A 17,515-nucleotide genomic window follows, 5' to 3' on the forward strand; every position below is an offset into this window, starting at 1 on the left:
AAGATCTCACCTCATGGAGTTTCAATAATCATGAGAACAGTGAGGAATCAGCAAGGGATGGGTTGCGATTTTCGAATATTCGATTAGTTGATTTAATAACAGATTATCAAATAGGCTGTGCGATTTTTTTTGACGAGAATTCTTCATGTTTTCGGTGCTGATGCTGCGTTCATGTAACCAGCGGGAGGTGCTACTGATAACGCACCTAAAAGCTGTCAAAGACAACAGAAGACACCACATTCTCACGCACATATGTCTATGCTCACGCGCACACTGTAGATTTGCATCAGGATTTAACCGCCAAACTTTTTCTCAGGCGGCTCAAATCTGGCCCACTCCTGCAGAGTTTAGCTCTAACCCTAATCAAACACACCTGAGCATGCTAATCAGAGTCTTCAAGATCATAAGAAAATCATAGGTAGGTGAGTTTGATCAGGGTTGGAGCTAAACTCTGCAGCAGATTGGCCCTCCAGGGAAAGATTTGAGGAACCCTGAGCAAACGTTAGCAGCGGCCCGTCCATCACAAACAAACTCAGGCCGAAGGTAAATACACACAACTACACCGAGTGTGGACCTGCCGCAAGTACAACAGCTTTCAGACGAGATCGGCCCATAGAGAAAAGCCGTCAGTCAGAAATGTTTTGTAGAGTTGGCACGGCTCTGGCCCATTATCTTCTCACCGATGCCGAGACTGAGCAAACAGTGGCGCATTTCAGATGGAATTGGCCGGAATGTGCTTGCTATCCGGGATGTTCATGCTCATTTTTGATGTCTTAGCAGTTCTATGAGCAATTGATTAATAATTATGTTAATAAGTGCCGTCATTCGGTTGTATTTTATAAATGTTTCAGCACGTTACAATTATATAGCTTGAGTTAAGAAAGCCTATTCCCGAATAATGTATTAACCAGTTAGTTAACATACAGATTGAAAGCTTGAATGGTCTCTCTCTCTCTCCCTCTTTCTCTGTTTATGGGTGTGTAATGTACTGTAGCCTATGTGGGCGTGCATGTGGGAGAGGGGTGTGTTTTTCGAATAATAATAATCAAATAATACCAGTCGATTTTCGAATATTATTTTTGCCTGAAATGCCCATCCCTAGAATCAGCCCAGAACTATACGGGAGGAACTAGACAATAGGGCTGTGTATTGGCAAGAATCTGGCGATACGATATGTATCACGATACAGGGGTTGTGATACGATATATTGCGATACTGTGAGCAAGGCGATATATTGGGATATTTCTTATTTTAGGAATAGGATATATATTTTTTAGGAAAGCTGTCATTAAGAACACACCACCATATGCAAACCTTAATAAAACATAAATAAATAAAAATAGTTTAACCAGAACACACTGCAGAACACACTGGGACCTGCATTTGCAATAATCAGTCCCTATAACTTTCAACATTATTGAACCACTTTTTGTGCAGTACGAGTAAAGGGGGAAATATTCAAGTGCTTGCATGATTCTTTAGTTAAATGTATGTATAAAATATATTTTATAAAAAGATAAAAATATATGTTTATAGACTCTACTTTAAAGTTTCAGTTTAAGTTTACAATTGTGACATGCAATGTCATAACATTTGATCTGAACAAAAAATCTGCTTAATATCAATGAAAAATGTGCTTGCAAGATTCCTAAAGAAAACAAAACAATTGTAAAACAATCAAATAAATACAGATGTTAAACATTCTCAGAACTTTTCAACTTGGATTTCACAGGTTTTTCAGTTTGTGTTTATGTTCCGCGTGGAATCGCCGAGACCGCGACGCGAGCACCCAACTGCACAAAACGCCCCCGAATTACGAGAGAAAGCTGCATCTGCACGGCGACTCTACCGCCCGCCGCGCAAAGGCTCTTCAACACGGGACGCGGCAAGCGGCAGAACCGAGGTTGCGCTCGCGCCGCGGTCCCGGGGCGGACATTACCACAAAAGCCCAAATGGTGCCACACTTCAGCTTTGTACATCGAAACGAGAACTGGAACAATTCTTTCATCCTCCATTACTGGCAGTGAACTATATTAACGCTAACATTAGTGGAGTGCCCTGATGCTAGTATTTCCTGTCACTGTTTAAGTTCAGAGATGAAGACTAGTGGTCGGGATATGAACTCAAAACGAAACAACTGCCATGAATCTTGTACGATTTTTTTTTTTTTTTTTTTTTTAAATATCGATATTCCGTTTCGGAGAATCGATACAGTATCGCCAAACAAAATATCACGATACTCACGTGTATCGATATTTTCTTACACCCCTACTAGACAATGATCTCAAGGCAGCTGGGACCATAGTCACCAAGAAAACAATTGGTAACACACTATGCCGTAAAGGACTGAAATCCTGCAGCGCCCACAAGGTCCCCCTGCTCAAGAAAGCACAAGTACAGGCCCGTCTGAAGTTTGCCAATGAACATCTGAATGATTCAGAGGAGAACTGGGTGAAAGTGTTGTGGTCAGATGAGACCCTGCTGCCTATGACCCCAAGAACACCATCCCCACCGTCAAACATGGAGGTGGAAACATTATGCTTTGGGGGTGTTTTTCTGCTAAGGGGACAGGATAACTGCACCGCATCAAAGGGACAATGGACGGGGTCATGTACCATCAGGGCCAGGGCATTGAAGCCAGACAAGGCATTGAAAATGGGTCGTGGATGGGTATTCCAGCATGACAATGACCCAAAACACACGGCCAAGGCAACAAATAATTTTTCTCCCACTGTATATGTGGTATCAAAATCAGTGAAGACTCATATTTTTGTAGTGTGAAAACACTAAAAGTTTAGCATTTTTTGAACTTGGTGAGACATAACACCTCATAATTTTATTTTATTTTATTTCAAAATAACAGCATGACTCAACAAGCACCAACCAAAAACAAAACTCAACTTCAAGTCTTAAAACGCACCCTGCCTGACAAGAGGCCCAGCAGGGGCCTAGAGTGAATCGTATTGGCACAAACAGTGGCCTGCTAATCGAGTGGAAACAGACTACAAACGGCCCTCTGTCAGAGAGGAGGCTAGGGGGAAGACGAATAAGAGAAGGGAGCAAGGCCAGTGTGCTAGTTTACATTCCCTGGTCCCATTCCAGAACTGTAATAAAGACTGTTCTTTTCTTACTGCCCTTTTAAGTACAGAACACCAACTTCCCAACACCCGGGTTCTGAATAAAGATACTGAAGTACTCAATGTGCATTTGCTGAATCCCAAAAGATCTAACCATTGATTCAAACACTAATTACAAATTCTTAATAGGAAAGAATCTTGAGAGGTGAAAAACTGTTAAAGCAAAATCTGTTGTAACTGATATTCAAATAAACTCTGTGGGGTTGCACACTATATCTGTAGCATATCAGTTAATGTCTAAATACAAGAGACTTTCTAAAACGTATCAATATCGGTCCATTTTGGATTCGATATCAGTCCATATTGGATACTTAACTGTGCACGATATTTTCACCCTTTGATTACGTTTGTATTCAAATGAATCACGCAATGCCTTTTACTAACGTTTGCGCTAGTCAAATTACTGGTATCTGGGCCATTATTTAACGCCCCAAAAAAGCTTATCTTATTTTGCGCTTGAAATGGCTGCAATTGCTGTTGCTAGGAGGAAGCACCGCAGAGAACAGAGAGCGCGTGGTAGAAGGGAGAGGATTTTTCCACACATATTAATTTATTTGTAATGCCAGAAGAACACATTATCCGAATATATTATTTGCCAAGCCATGTTATTTTTTATTTGCTTCAGAAAATAAAAGTCGACTTGGAACCCTCAACCAGGAGTCATGCAATACCAGGTCAAAACTTGAATCTTGAATCAAAACTTTTAGCAAACCTTCATTTTTTGGCCTACAGTTCTTTTCAATGTACTGTGGCTTCTTTATTTGCGACTACGCTAATTTGCGCTGAGCTTGGTATATTTCGTTGGTCGATATGTAAATGAGATGTTGAGTCTGTGTTCTTTAATTTGCACATTGTTAGTAAATCACCTGCTGAAATTCATCAGTGCTGTTTTGGAATTGCGCTTTCGCGCTAATTTGCCCTGTTTAGTAAAACTGGCCCATAGACTAAGTACAACAGCAGGTAATTTTATCCATCATTGTCATTCATCAGTTATTGGCCATACATTAAAAAGAATATGTCTTCTCAGTCCAGACTACCAGAAGTGTTTTTTCCTGGGTTTTTTATTATTAAAAAAGAATTAAAACACTGACCGTTTTCTGCGCAGTATCCTTCTTTGTCTCTTCTTCTTGCTTTTTCTTTTTCTTTTCTTCCATCAAATGGTTCTCTCCTTGTGATGTTCAGCTCTCAGCTAGAAGACAGACACAGGTGAATCATTTATAATTGTCAGGATGGAAGACAATCCCACGAGACCATGCAAGAGGACTATAGGACTATAGTGGACAGCAGGATCTGCAAAATTTAGGCCCCGTTTACACTAGTGCATTTTCATTTTAAAACGCATAACTTTTGCTACGGTTACACCTATCGTTTACACTACTCCGGCGTTTTCAAGGTCGAAAACTGAGACTTTTGAAAATGCTGCAGACCCCGTTTTAGTTTGAAAACTCCAGGGTTGCGTTTCAGTGTAAACGGACCAAACCAGAGAATTTTGAAAACTTTCGCACTGCGTATCCTTAACGACCATGTAAACAATAACATCATGCTTGTAATTGTACCCATAGATATGTATGGGTAGATTCCCCATTTGAACGCTCCAAGCACGCATACGCTTCCGCCATCTAAATAATAGGGACTCTACCTATACATATATATGGTTGTACCTGCATGAATGGTCATGTGACATGCGTTTTCGGTTGTGTAGTGTAAACGGATATCGTTTCTGCAATGCAGCGGAAACGCCAGTGTAAACGTTATCGTTTTCATTCTAAAACGCTGCTTTAAAACGAAAACGCACTAGTGTAAACGGGCCTTAGACAGTAAAAGAACAGATACAATGTTTCCAAATCCAACTTTATCACCCACTCATTTAAATTATGAAGTGGGCGGAGGTTGTATGATTAATCGAGCCTTTATTTAATGTATCTGGAGACTGGTAATGATTTCTACGACCCAACCTGAGGCCAAATTGAGGGCATCAGTCTCCATGGTAATTTTGGTTAAGTTCAACACAGCAATGACCCAAATCCAATACAAAGACCAAAAAGGCCATGGTAAAACTCTGACAGTGCACTGATTTGACAAATTGATTGTGCTACAGGGGTCCAGACACATTTTGTCAGTGCCAGTGGGTATCCTGACTTCACTTAACTCACTCATGCATGGTTTAGAAAGCATGACCTAGCCAAGTGGACAGACGATCCTCATCTTTCCAAATGCAAGACTGTGGACAATATATTACACCCTAAATCTAAACGCATTTTCCACCCAACAACACACAATGAGATCTCATTCCATTCCATGCAAACATAAAAGTCACAAGTCAGGTGTTAATTCATAAACAGCTCTATCATACACCAAAAACAAATGGGTAAGGTGTCCTGTATTTATTTATTAATTAGTACTATCCTGTAGTTTGTAAAGGAAAAGCTGTCAATCAGTGAAACTGGAAGTGACAACAGTGCATTGTACTTAGAAACAACACCCTGGCAGAGAGCCATGGTATGGCTGGACCAAAGCTTAGAGTTGCTAATCAGCTGTCCTGATTTAACCTCTGGCTCAAACCCATCCCATTGGCTAGTAAACTTATCCCCACTTTCGCTGTCCAATCAGAACACAGGCGTTTGAGCGATTGCCATTCACATTACCTCTTGGCAGAGGTCCAGAGCAAGAAGACAGGAAGATCATGTTGAAATTACCCAGTGCATTTTGTAGAGGGGGACACTGAAAGGCTTTATAAATATCCCACACCCTTTGAGTGCTGGACTTTTCCAAAGCCTACCACTTCAGCTGTTCATAAAATATAACCATCTGCACCCAGACAATCGAGCTGATACAATCCCATTAAGACTTATGTAAACATACTGTGTTCTCTGATTCTGATCAATTTGTTTTTAATGGCAAGAACATACAATACTCAATTTCTTGGCACAGATTATAATTTATTCCAGGTTTTACTTGCTCAACCTCTCAAATAATTGTAAAAATACATTGTTCAGACATATCTTAATCAATATACTGTAAATATACTTAATTTCATACTTTTTTAAAAATTATTATTAAAATAAATATTTTTGAGGTTTATAAGTTTTTTCCCCTAATCTTAAAAACCATCATTACACAATCTAGGACATTATCCCCCGGTTTCACAGACAAGGCTTAAGCCTAGTCCTAGACTAATATGTAAGTCTGCGCTGTTTCAGCTGAAATAAACTTGCACTGACTGATCTTAAAATATATCAGTGCCTTTGTTTTGTTTCAAGATGCATCCCAGTAATGTTTTTTTTCCAAGCATTTTTATAAAAATTACTTAAATGTCCTAATTGAACTATGGTCTAATCCTGGTTTAGTCTAAGCCCTGTCTGTGAAACCGGGCCTAATTCTACAGTAAATGATCAAACCAAGTTTTTCACTAAATGGACGGAAGGACAAATTATATTTAGTCGTTTACAATTTATATGACCTAACAACACAGTGGCAAGATTCAATTTGTGAACCCTTTCAAAATATCTTGATTTTTGCTCATAAAACTCATAAAATGTGGCCTGATCTTAATTTAACTCACAATTATAGACAAATGCAAATTGACTTAAGTAATAATACACAAACAATTGTACTTTTCACATTTTTAATGATGTTTTATTAACAAAGTTTGGGAGGAGCACGTCAGATACTTAGCCTAATTAACACAGGAGGTTTGCACTCAAGTTAATCAATGCACGGATATAAATACAGCTGACATACCTCTATTCATTTGACAGTTAATTAGCATTCAATTTGCACCTTTTACCATTACATCACAGACTCAACTCATCCGGTCCAAACAATGAGACCTATACTGAGGATTTTTCGGATCCTCCGGCCAATCCATGATCGGTCTCTCTCCGCCAGACACGGCGGCCAAGCTCCACGCTTCGCCGCAGCCGCTGCTCTCTGCTCGACGCCGAGGCTTAACCTCGCCTCCACTCCTCTTATCATTCGGACCCAACAATATCATCCGATCGGAAAGTGATTCGTATTTAAGCCTGAGGCAAACACTGATTAATTCCAACGCACCGTCCTCACAGAGGGTAAACAAATCGGATTTTTGGCCAAGGCGGCCACAGATTGAGAAAAGCTCCGAACTCGCCTCGCTCGACACCACCGTCGTTTCCGCGAGCGTCGGGTCGCAGCAGCAGGCCTTCAACGAGCCTGGGCCGTGCCCCAGTTCTCACCGCAGCAAACCTCACTCGCTTCCCGCTTCGGCTCAGCCTGCACCGCGGGTCTCCCGACCGCAGCGCCGTACGCAACCGGGCCTCTTGCTTCTGTTTCCAGATGCTAGCGCGAGGCGTCTCCCGCTAGCGGCGCAGACCACCAATGTTGCCAAATAATTTTCAGGTAAAAACGCTAGTGGCAGGTAATTCATTGCTAAAAGTTGTTAAAGGGCGTCGCGATATCACTGGATGTTAACGTCTTTATGTTACCATGACGCAAAGTGCTAGAAAACACACTGGAATTAAATCAAACTTTTTGCATTTGTCACCAGCATTTTTAACCCATATTTAATCTACACATTGCATTTCGATAAATGGATAGATAAAATGGATAAGATTAATTTGGTTTATGGATAAGATCAACAGCAGAAGAGGAAGTTTCGCTGTTGGTCACAGTGGACCAACAGCGTAGTTGGTCCAGCGTAGTTGCTAGGGTAGTCCGAGAAGTGGCTAATCTAGCAGCAAAATGGCTAAGTCGGCAACACTGCAGGCTACCTGGACATTCCAGCACGTCCTGCTAAAAGCCACAAACCATTTTCCCGTGGCCTACAGCTACAGCATCAGAAGCAATCACGAGGCTGCCTCCGCTTGCAACACAGGCCCACACATCTCAGTCTTTTTTCTCCCTCTACTAATAACCCCTTTTTTCTTTTTCAGTGGCTTCCAGCTCCTGTGGCAGACACTAACGCCAGGCTACCTCCGCTAGCAGAGCAGGCTTCTCAAGTTCTTCAGGACTCCCTTCTTGTGGCCTACAGCTACAGCAGGCGAAGCAAGCGCAAGGCTGCCTCTGCTCGCAACAGACACACACATCTTTCTTTTACTCCCTTTTCTCTTTCGCTTTCATCAGTCTCCCATCTTAAGCCCCAGAGGCTGATATTACGCGTGAGGCTGCCTCTGATGCAAATTTGGGCCCCTGCTCTTCTCAAAAGTCGACATCACCTCCGCTTCCAAAGCCATGCCTATCCATCCAGATTCATGGCATTTATTTGGGCTACGCTAGCACAGGAAATCCTATTTTGTCGTATGCTTAACTTTCTGACGCAAGCAGCACCAAGATTTTCAACGCGTTATCAGAAGTAGCTCATTGGATTTGTCTACATTTGCGCAAGTAATCCTCACAGCGTCTTCCCTTTTAGCCGACTCAAATTATAACGTTCCAACGCAGTGAGCACACTGTTGAGCATTGGTTCGAGCCCTCCCGACCGGGCGCCCAACCATGCAGTCCACCAGCGGCCGGTCGGGCCTACCCATCCTATGCCAAGCCGCTCCCATGGAGCACGCAGGCTTTCGGCCTGCCATACAGGTGACTTCTCAAAAACAGCTCCCGCCAGATCTCAGTGCGTATTTGGGGGGTTCTTAGTCTGGCAGCTGTCCAACACAATTGCTTTTTGGGGGATATTCTGGGTTCGGGCAATTCCTGAGCTCGAAGCCCTTCCCCAGGACAGCACGCCAACTACGCATTACTATACTCGCCAAATACGCATTACCTTACTCGTGCTAAATATATGTAAGTGTGAACTCGTGAATTGCAGTGCAGGGTGAAGAAAGACAAGGAACCCTTGACTTTAGTAACTTGCAGATCCTCCTTTAGCAGAGTAACCTCAACCAAATATTTTCTGTTGCTTACATGACCTGTTTTGGACCATCCCTCCCCACAAATCTGTTTCAGTTTATCAATATTACTGATCGGTCATGCTAGAACACTCCTCTAGATTATGCACAGCATCTGCATTGAGTTAAGGTCAAGGAGAAACATATTTTCCTTTTTCTTTTCCCCAGCCATTCTTTAGTTGACTTATTCGTGTGCTTTGAGTCATCTAACCTCTCCTGAAATCAGAAACTGTTGTGCTAACATTCTCCAGTAATATGTCTAGATACACTTTGAATTCATTGTTCCTTCAATGGCAGCATAGCAGTGTCTGTTCTATAACAGTTCAGAATTTCTTGCATTTGTAGACAGGGCACCCGAGCAACCATACTTCCATTCTCATCTCCAACTGACAGTTATCTTTTGGGGATGTCATAAAACAGAGGCTTACTTACTTTTTCCAGCCTGCCTTATCAGCAATGACTCAATGTCTTCAAAAAATGTTGACAAGTAAAGAAAACTGTTTGTGTGTTAAGTCAGATTGTGCTTGTCTTTTATTGTGAATTAGATGAAGATTAGACCACATTTTGAGTGATCAATGCAGAAATCCAGATATTTTCAAAGGGTTCACAAACATATTCTTGCTACTGTACTATTAGTAACTTTTATTTTATATATTTGGTAACACTTATTTTAAGGACCAATTCTCACTATTGACTATTGAATACTACTAGCATATTGCTGTATAAAGCACAGATTAATGCCTTATTCTGCATGACAATATTTTAGATTCCTTAATACAAAACCCGCACCTAAACCTAACAACCACCTTATTAACTATTAATAAGCAGCAAATTAGTAGTTTATTGAGGCAAAAGTCGTAGTTAATAGTGAATATGTGTTCTCTGATCTCAAGTGTTACCATATATTTTTTACTGAAATATGTTTTTAATAAATACCACACAAAGATTTCTGGGTCATAGTCTGTTGAATCAGAGTATTAAATTGAAACAGATGGATTGAAGAGATTCTTGAAAATGAACTAAACATATCAGCTGAAACAACAAACTTAAAACTTTTTTTTTTTTTTTTTTTTTAGTTATTTCACCACCCGGACCGAAGTAAAAAACTCTTAAACCTACATTTACATTTTTGCATTTGGCAGATGCTTTTATTCAAACTGAAGATACAATTTGCCAGTTCATGCATTCCCTAGGAATCGAACCCATGGCCTTGGCATTGCTAGTCCTCTACTCTAGGAATAAGCATCACAGTCAATGTTATTTGTTTACAATTAACAAAGTTAGACCAGAATGTGAAAAAAAAAAAAAAAATCACCAATGGAAACTGACCCAAGTTTCAGGATAAATATATCACTTTCTCTGGGCAAGAGACCTGAAGGGCACACTGAGCTATATAATAAAAACAGTGAGATTTTCTAAATGCTCAAGAAGAATGAAAGAGGATGAAAAAAAAAAATTCAAATTTATATACTTTAAAGGCAAAATAAAAACTAAAACAATGTGTGATATTCATTCTCACGAATGAAAAGTAATGCTTAAGATGAAGAGGTGCGAGGGATGTGATTATTGACTTGACTTGAAGGGCAGGACAGGGGAGGTATACAGAAAAACACTGAAAGGTGGTGTGTTTCAGAGTGGGCTGTCTTGGCTAATATCCAGACCTGTGGAGGCTGTGAGCAGAGGCTTGTGTGCTCACAAGGACTTCTGGCAGGCCACAGTGGAGGGGAGGGGAAAAACCATTAACCTTCGGCCTTCCTGCTGTCGAGTAGTAGCAACCTGCAGCTCCCCTCGGTAGTTCTCTGCACTGACTGGGTCATCAAGAAGCCTTCTCAATCTACAACTAAAGAGCATCTTAGCATTTCCTATGTGCTAAAATTACTGAGTGCTAAGGATATGGGGGATTGGGGGGGGGGGGGGGGGGGGGGGGCATAACCTGCTAAATTTAGAAAGCTGGGTCGTCACGTACAACCTGACTCCAACTGAACTGATTTTGATCTTGACTCCAACTCACTTACTTAATGATCTATGACCTGTTGCATAAACTGCTTAGACTACTATTAAAGTTAGTTAATTGTATAAAAACATAGATTGGATCTTAAATTAGTTTAATTAATTGAGAGCCAAGATTTAGATTGATCTATTTTTGAAGTTTACACAGGAAAAACAAGGGCAAGTAAATTGAGACAAAACAGTCAACTCGCAACCAAATGGAAACCAATCACTGAATACCACACATTTAAAGTTAGCAAAGAGCCTTAAGTTGTGTTCCGGCCTTACCATGTGATGTTTAAGAAGTAAGGCATACAGCAGAATTGAGGCTAAACAATCCAGGATTGTCCTACAGAAGAACAATAGCTTTGTCTAAGCTAGTGTTGTCACGATACTGGAATTTTTAACTTCGATACGATACCTTGAAAAATATCGATACTCGATACCATTTTCGATACCACGGTGAAAAAAACTGCCACAATATTAAGGGGGTAATTTTTTTAATTTAAAGATAAATGTAACAAGTCGAGAACATGCGGTATATTTTACATGAACAAAAAAATGTCTTGAGGTACTGCATTTGTTGATTTATTTATTAATATTTTATTAATCTTAGTTAAATGTTAATTGAAACTAACGCTTACTAATACATGTACTTATTAAAATCCAAAGTTCTATTTGTTGATATTCTCATTTGCTTCATAACCAAAATATTTCCAGATATAGGGCCCTATGAAATCAGTTTTATTTTTCCCCAAATTCCGTTTTATTTTTTTCTACATTCAATTTTTTCCATTTTAATTTTTCTGGATTCCATTTTTTTAAAGTTTGAATTTTTCTGGACTCTTTTTTTTTTTTTTAATGGTCAAATTAAATGCTATTAATCTAAAAGCATGTCTAATTCATTAAAATCATGAAAATTATATAATTTAACATTTAATTTATTAAAAGTGTAACAAAAATGACACGCTTAGGGTCGTATTAAATGTTTTATTTTTTTCTCACCTTATGTTTTATTGTTACCAAATTCTGTGTTTTAGCATGTCTATTATTTGAATGCATACAAACAATTTTTATTTATTCTTACAGTAGCCTTATGAAATGTGTTTTCCCCCTCAGAAATTCTGTGTTGTGTATTTAAATTTTACTGGATATCAGATGAAGGCATAAAACTATTTTAATTCATTTATATTTGAATTAATGAAAATTAAACATTTACATTTTTGGCAAATGAAGGGGATTTACTATTAAAATTAAAATATTTTGTGATTATTTCTTTTAAAAAAATTAACAGTAAAAAAATTAAATTATTCTACTAAATAATAGTAATATAGCCTATTTCTGGCACACGGTCTTTAATAGGCTAAGTTAAACCGAACTTTTATTTTGACGGGTTGCCGTGAATACTTCTAAAGTTCTGTGTGTGTATGATATGACGCTAGTTTTACTCAAATTAAATGGTAAAATGCTCGTAAAGTGCCTTTCAGATCAGTTCTGGAGATATTGTTGATGTATTTATGTCCTCATTGAGACGGCAGACGCTGAAATCACCGCGAGCGCCACATTAGTAAACACAACCGCACGTGCAGCACATTCACACAGAGACGCGCAGAACATGCAGGATTCATATTTAAATCCACTTTTGCAGCTTAATATTTACAGATACTAGTCCATATCGCGATTTGATTTAAGTGTAATGACCTACTTTTGATTAATTAATCCAAACTTTGACAAATTCCGTGACATTCCGTGTTAAACTGTAAATTCCGTGTTTATGACTGGATTCCGTGGCGTTCTCTGCATCGCGGAGATCATAGATCCCTACAGATAGCACTCCTGCTGTGTTCTTTAACAACCAGAGCAGTCATCTTTCTATTCACTTCACTTTTGCTATTTAACCAGAGCGAAGGAGACGAGTGCGGTCACGTGTGGTGCTTGTCCACGCGCCTTTGGAGAGAAGTGAAAGTGACAGCTCGGCTAGTATCGGTGTATCGATACTTCGGGAAATTAATATTGGTACCGTTCAGATATTTCAGTATCGATATTTATCGAAATATCGATATTTTTGACAACACTAGTCTAAGCTGTCAAAACATCAATGTCAGCTCTATTCTAATGAAATTTATCAAAGTGAAATCAGATAAGACATGATACAACACATGCAGTTCCAGGAGATGGAGTCAGTATCATTCCCGAATGGTTTTCCCTTTCATCCTGAAGGTTATACTGACAGCTACCACAGAGGCCATACACAGAAGAACAGACAACCGCTTGTCAGCTTGTCAGGTGTCCAAAGCACAATAAAGGCAAACAAGTATTTATAAATAGAGAAAGGAAAACCAGACGCTCATTTTTAATAGTACGCCTAAGAGCTCAAGCAGTACTGAATCAATACACAGGACAATAGAACCACTGTATCCAGAAATCAGTTTAAATCATTAAAATCTGAAATGATGATACTACCAAAACAGAAAATGGTTGAAACAGAATGAATAAGATTCAGACTTGTTCACATCTTGAACGAACTTCAACTTTCTTGGAGTGTTAAGGCCTCTCAATCATTTATGATGGTGCACTCTCTTTGTGGTTCCTCACAACAGCAAATTAACATCATTTACATATAGTGCATTACATTTACATTCAAACATTAGGGCTCAATGTTAGTGATGGCTGCATTGTTGGTAATTGACAAAATTAGGGCGCTTGCCCTAATTGGCCAATTCTTAATGTCACTGACATTAATTAATTAAACGCATGCATTCTATCCCTTGTTCTTTTGGCTACAAGATAAAGTTAAACAGCTGTAGAAACTCTAAGAAAATTGTGATAGTGCTCTTAATGTAAAACCGAATATTTTCAAAAATTATTAAAAATTAATATTATTAATAATGTTTTGTAGAATAAAGATATTTGTAGAATAAAATAAAATTGGTGCTACTGGCACAACTAAGCAGAAAACAAAATTACAGCTGAGCCATGTACAAAACTATCATATAACTAAACATAAAACCACAAAGAAGAATATAAAAAAATAATATTCATGTCCTTCTGACACCAACTTTCAATTTTGGGGTTGCTTGGTGCATTTATTCACCTAGGCTCTGAGTATATATATATATATATATATATATTTTTTTTTTTTTTTTTTTTTTTTTTTTATATATAATTTAAAATATTTTAAAATTATATTTTGAAAAATAAAATGTATATATATATTTTTCCAAAAGGGACCTCTGAAGTATCCATTCTCAAAATATTAGACGTCATTAAAGTCGTTGTTTAAGATTTATGTTTTCTGACTAATTAACCTGGGATCTCCAAAACAAAACAAGGGTTAAAACGAAACAATCTGAAATACAATAATCCACAAACTCAAAATCTCAAAGACATGAAGCTATACTCTGCCTAGAGTCTATAGCAAAATGCTATCATAAGACAGAATGGGGGGGAAGTACCCAGCAACACAGCAGGGACATTTTCTGGGACACCAGCCAACACTCACAAATCCTTTCTTCTCCAGTTCTTTCCCTAACCCGTACCCCATCCTGTCCTGCTGCGTGGCGCACCATTCTCCTCTCACATGGACAAGAGGATTCCAGCCTCTTACATCAGAGAGTTCAATGTTAAACTGAACTGGACTGGACTTTAGTGCGATGATGAGGTAATGAGAGAAATATGGGTGGAAATGCAGAACTTTTACAGAAATGCAAACTGAACTCCAGCAAAGGAGAGTATACCACAGCCAGCCTTCGAAATCTGTGCAGACAAGAACAATGTGCTCTAATTTTATCAGAGCAAGACGGAGGCAGCGTGCAGCCACAGAAGCCAAGATTAAATTATGTCCTGCTATAAAGTGGTGCTAGACACCAAATAGAAAGCCACAATGTACACAGAGAATCCCATTGAAGACAAGGAATTCCCAGTTTCTAAATTTCAACTTTTACAAGCTCTGCGGTTCAGGGATTTGTGTGCACCCGTATAGTCCAGAGCGAGATCGCTCATCCGTATTGCTTGCCCTTTTTGACAAGCTGAACATTGGCGTCTCACGCCTCCAAGCTTTGACCCCAATCCCCTGCAGTGCCATGAGGGAGGTTGTTTCCTAAACCCAGACGAAAGGGGGGAGAGCTGAATCTGTGTGTATTGGAGCAAAGCAGCTCCTAGTTTCGGTGTGATTTATAATTAAGGTTGAGCAGCACACATTCAAATAGTTGACGGGTTATGAATTACAAGTGAATTGCCCTATTCATTTTATCACTGGCATCAGCCAAGTGTGACATGATTTTCAAGAGAGAAACATAGATCGAAGAATAAAATTATGGTTTTCAATTAAGCGCACAAGACAATAAGCAAAGCTACAAATGAACACAATGACAATATGGATGAAAAGTACTAGAACAATAGGGGAGAAGGATGGCAAATCCAAATTCCTATTTCTCACAGAGCAAATAGTTATCTAAAATAACTAAAATAAAATAACTAATAAAAAAATAATTTTTACATTTAAAAAAAATGCTAAAATATCTAACTGCTCTGGAGTATTTAGATAATAATTCTTACAACCAAATTAACATTAAATTAAAATAACCAAATATCAGATTCGCTGCATAGTTTATTACTATGGAACTGTGGTGTGCTAATTAACATATCTGAGCACAGTATATCTTTAAATAAACACACAGGTAAATAAATAGAACTAAATGAAAGACTATTAAGAAAAAAGAAAACTTGTTTCAGGGTAAATAAAGGCTCTAATTACAGATTACACGACTAAACAGCGGTTGGATGAAACTAAAACAGTATTTTAAATTCTCATTATTCTGACCCATTCGGCGAAGTAACTAACAGTAAACATATTACAGGCTCAGTCTACCTGCAGGAACTTGGTTAAGCGGCTTTATAGTCAAGCTCGTTGCTACAAGCTTTCAGGTAACAGCCCAGATTTTTAACCACTACGCCAAAGCACACAATGTCTCCAACGGATTAAATTAAACTCGCAGCCTGTTTTAGAGATGATAAACGATTTTTTTTAAACCAAGTGAGCTGCCTACCAAGCAATCATAACGAGTCAGCAGCCGAGGTTTTGAGACGGAGCCGATATCTCAACTCACCTTTTTGTTCACAAGTCGAGCTTTGGCAGCTTTCTGTAAAAAAGTGTTGCATGTTGTACAGCGGTACAAAAGGCCTTTTTTCCGAAAAAAAGGTACCCGTAAAAACAGACAGACGCAAGTAATGAGCAGCTGAACTTCCGAAAGAGTCCCAAAAAGGCAGCAGAACGAAAATAAACGCAAAATGCAGCATGCAAAGGAAAAAGGACTGTTGTGAAATGTCTATGCAGACTCAGAGCTCTGGGCTCTGATGGAGATTATTGATGCATGCATGCTGGGAAAACAGACATTTCCATGACATATACCTTCGAAAACACAGGAAAAAATACATCAAAACAGCGAGGCAGTTTGTCAAGTACAGTGGCATAAATTGGTCATCAGAAATAGCATCTCATCTACGGTGCAAAATGAAGAAGAGGGCAGTTTGAAGCTGCTAACGTTACTGTCTGGTAGACTGACATGAGATTATACGATGCGAGCTGCTTCATTAAAGTGCAAAAAATAAAGACAGCGAGCGATGTGGCGAGCAGTCTGGCTGCAGACGTGTGGAAAAATCCAGAGATGTTTTTAAAACGACAGTGGAAATATCCAGATATAAGTGCGGAGTTTCCGGAGAAAGCGCTGAGAGTGTCAGGTCAGGATCAAGCCTCTGCAGCCATTTTGTTCGGTATCAACACAAGCAGACGTGCAGCTCAACTCCGGTGGGAGGGGCTTAGCCGCTGAAGTAATTTTCATATGACGTTTAACCAACCAATAAGCAAGCAGACTGATTTGACATCGGAGCACCGCCCATAAAAGGTTCCAATGCGTCCAGATGGATTTCAAAGGGGCTGGAATGGGTTTTCAACGGAGATCCCCTGCACTCTCTCTACACAAACAATCTAACAATAAAAAAAAAAAAAAAAAAAATCATCTATCTATCTATCTATCTATCTATCTATAGTAATTTAATCTACATTCAAGGATGCTCCCATAATGACTCTGCCACTGTTTGACCTATAGTGTGATTTCTAGTGTGACATTCTGAAATACAAAAGAGAGAAAAGATTCATGCAGCAGGGTCCAGGCTTTTTGCTGTTGTAATTTCCCATGGGACAAAAAGGGGGATGAAAGGGTTGGTGAAAGAAAAGGCGGCAGAGGGAAAGACAGTGCATTTTGTTTATATTATTTTTTTTTTCTAAAATAAACCAATACAACATTTTGAAGTACAAAAAAAAAGAAAGAAAAAGACTACATCTAAAGGTTTAGTTCACTGAAAAACTGTGTTGCCAAGTCTGCGATTTTCCCGCGAAATTGGGCTTCATTAACACTGTTACCTTAGGTTGTTTTTCATGTCAGCGGGTTGAAGCAACCCCAATAACGTGATATTTACAAAAACCTCACAAAAAACGTGTATTTTACCCCTCAGAATGCATTTTTTTTT

At 39.1% G+C, this 17,515-nt stretch overlaps 1 protein-coding gene across 1 annotated transcript in view; it reads right to left on the reverse strand.

Moving 5' to 3' along the window:
* The window catches only part of LOC306879583 (trinucleotide repeat-containing gene 6C protein-like), a 58,799-nt gene extending 41,989 nt beyond the window's left edge, over positions 1-16,810 (reverse strand). Inside the window, exons 1-2 of the mRNA XM_079432636.1 lie at positions 16,096-16,810; positions 4,229-4,326 (exon numbers count right to left, since the gene is read on the reverse strand). Coding sequence (XP_079288762.1) covers positions 4,229-4,291 — 63 coding nt within the window. The 5' untranslated portion in view covers positions 4,292-4,326; positions 16,096-16,810. The remainder of the gene's footprint in view (positions 1-4,228; positions 4,327-16,095) is intronic.
* Between the last annotated feature and the right edge of the window lie 705 nt (positions 16,811-17,515).

The sequence above is a fragment of the Barbus barbus genome (genome assembly GCF_936440315.1).
Source record: "Barbus barbus genome assembly, chromosome: 13".
In the NCBI taxonomy this organism is placed as follows: Eukaryota; Metazoa; Chordata; class Actinopteri; order Cypriniformes; family Cyprinidae; genus Barbus; species Barbus barbus.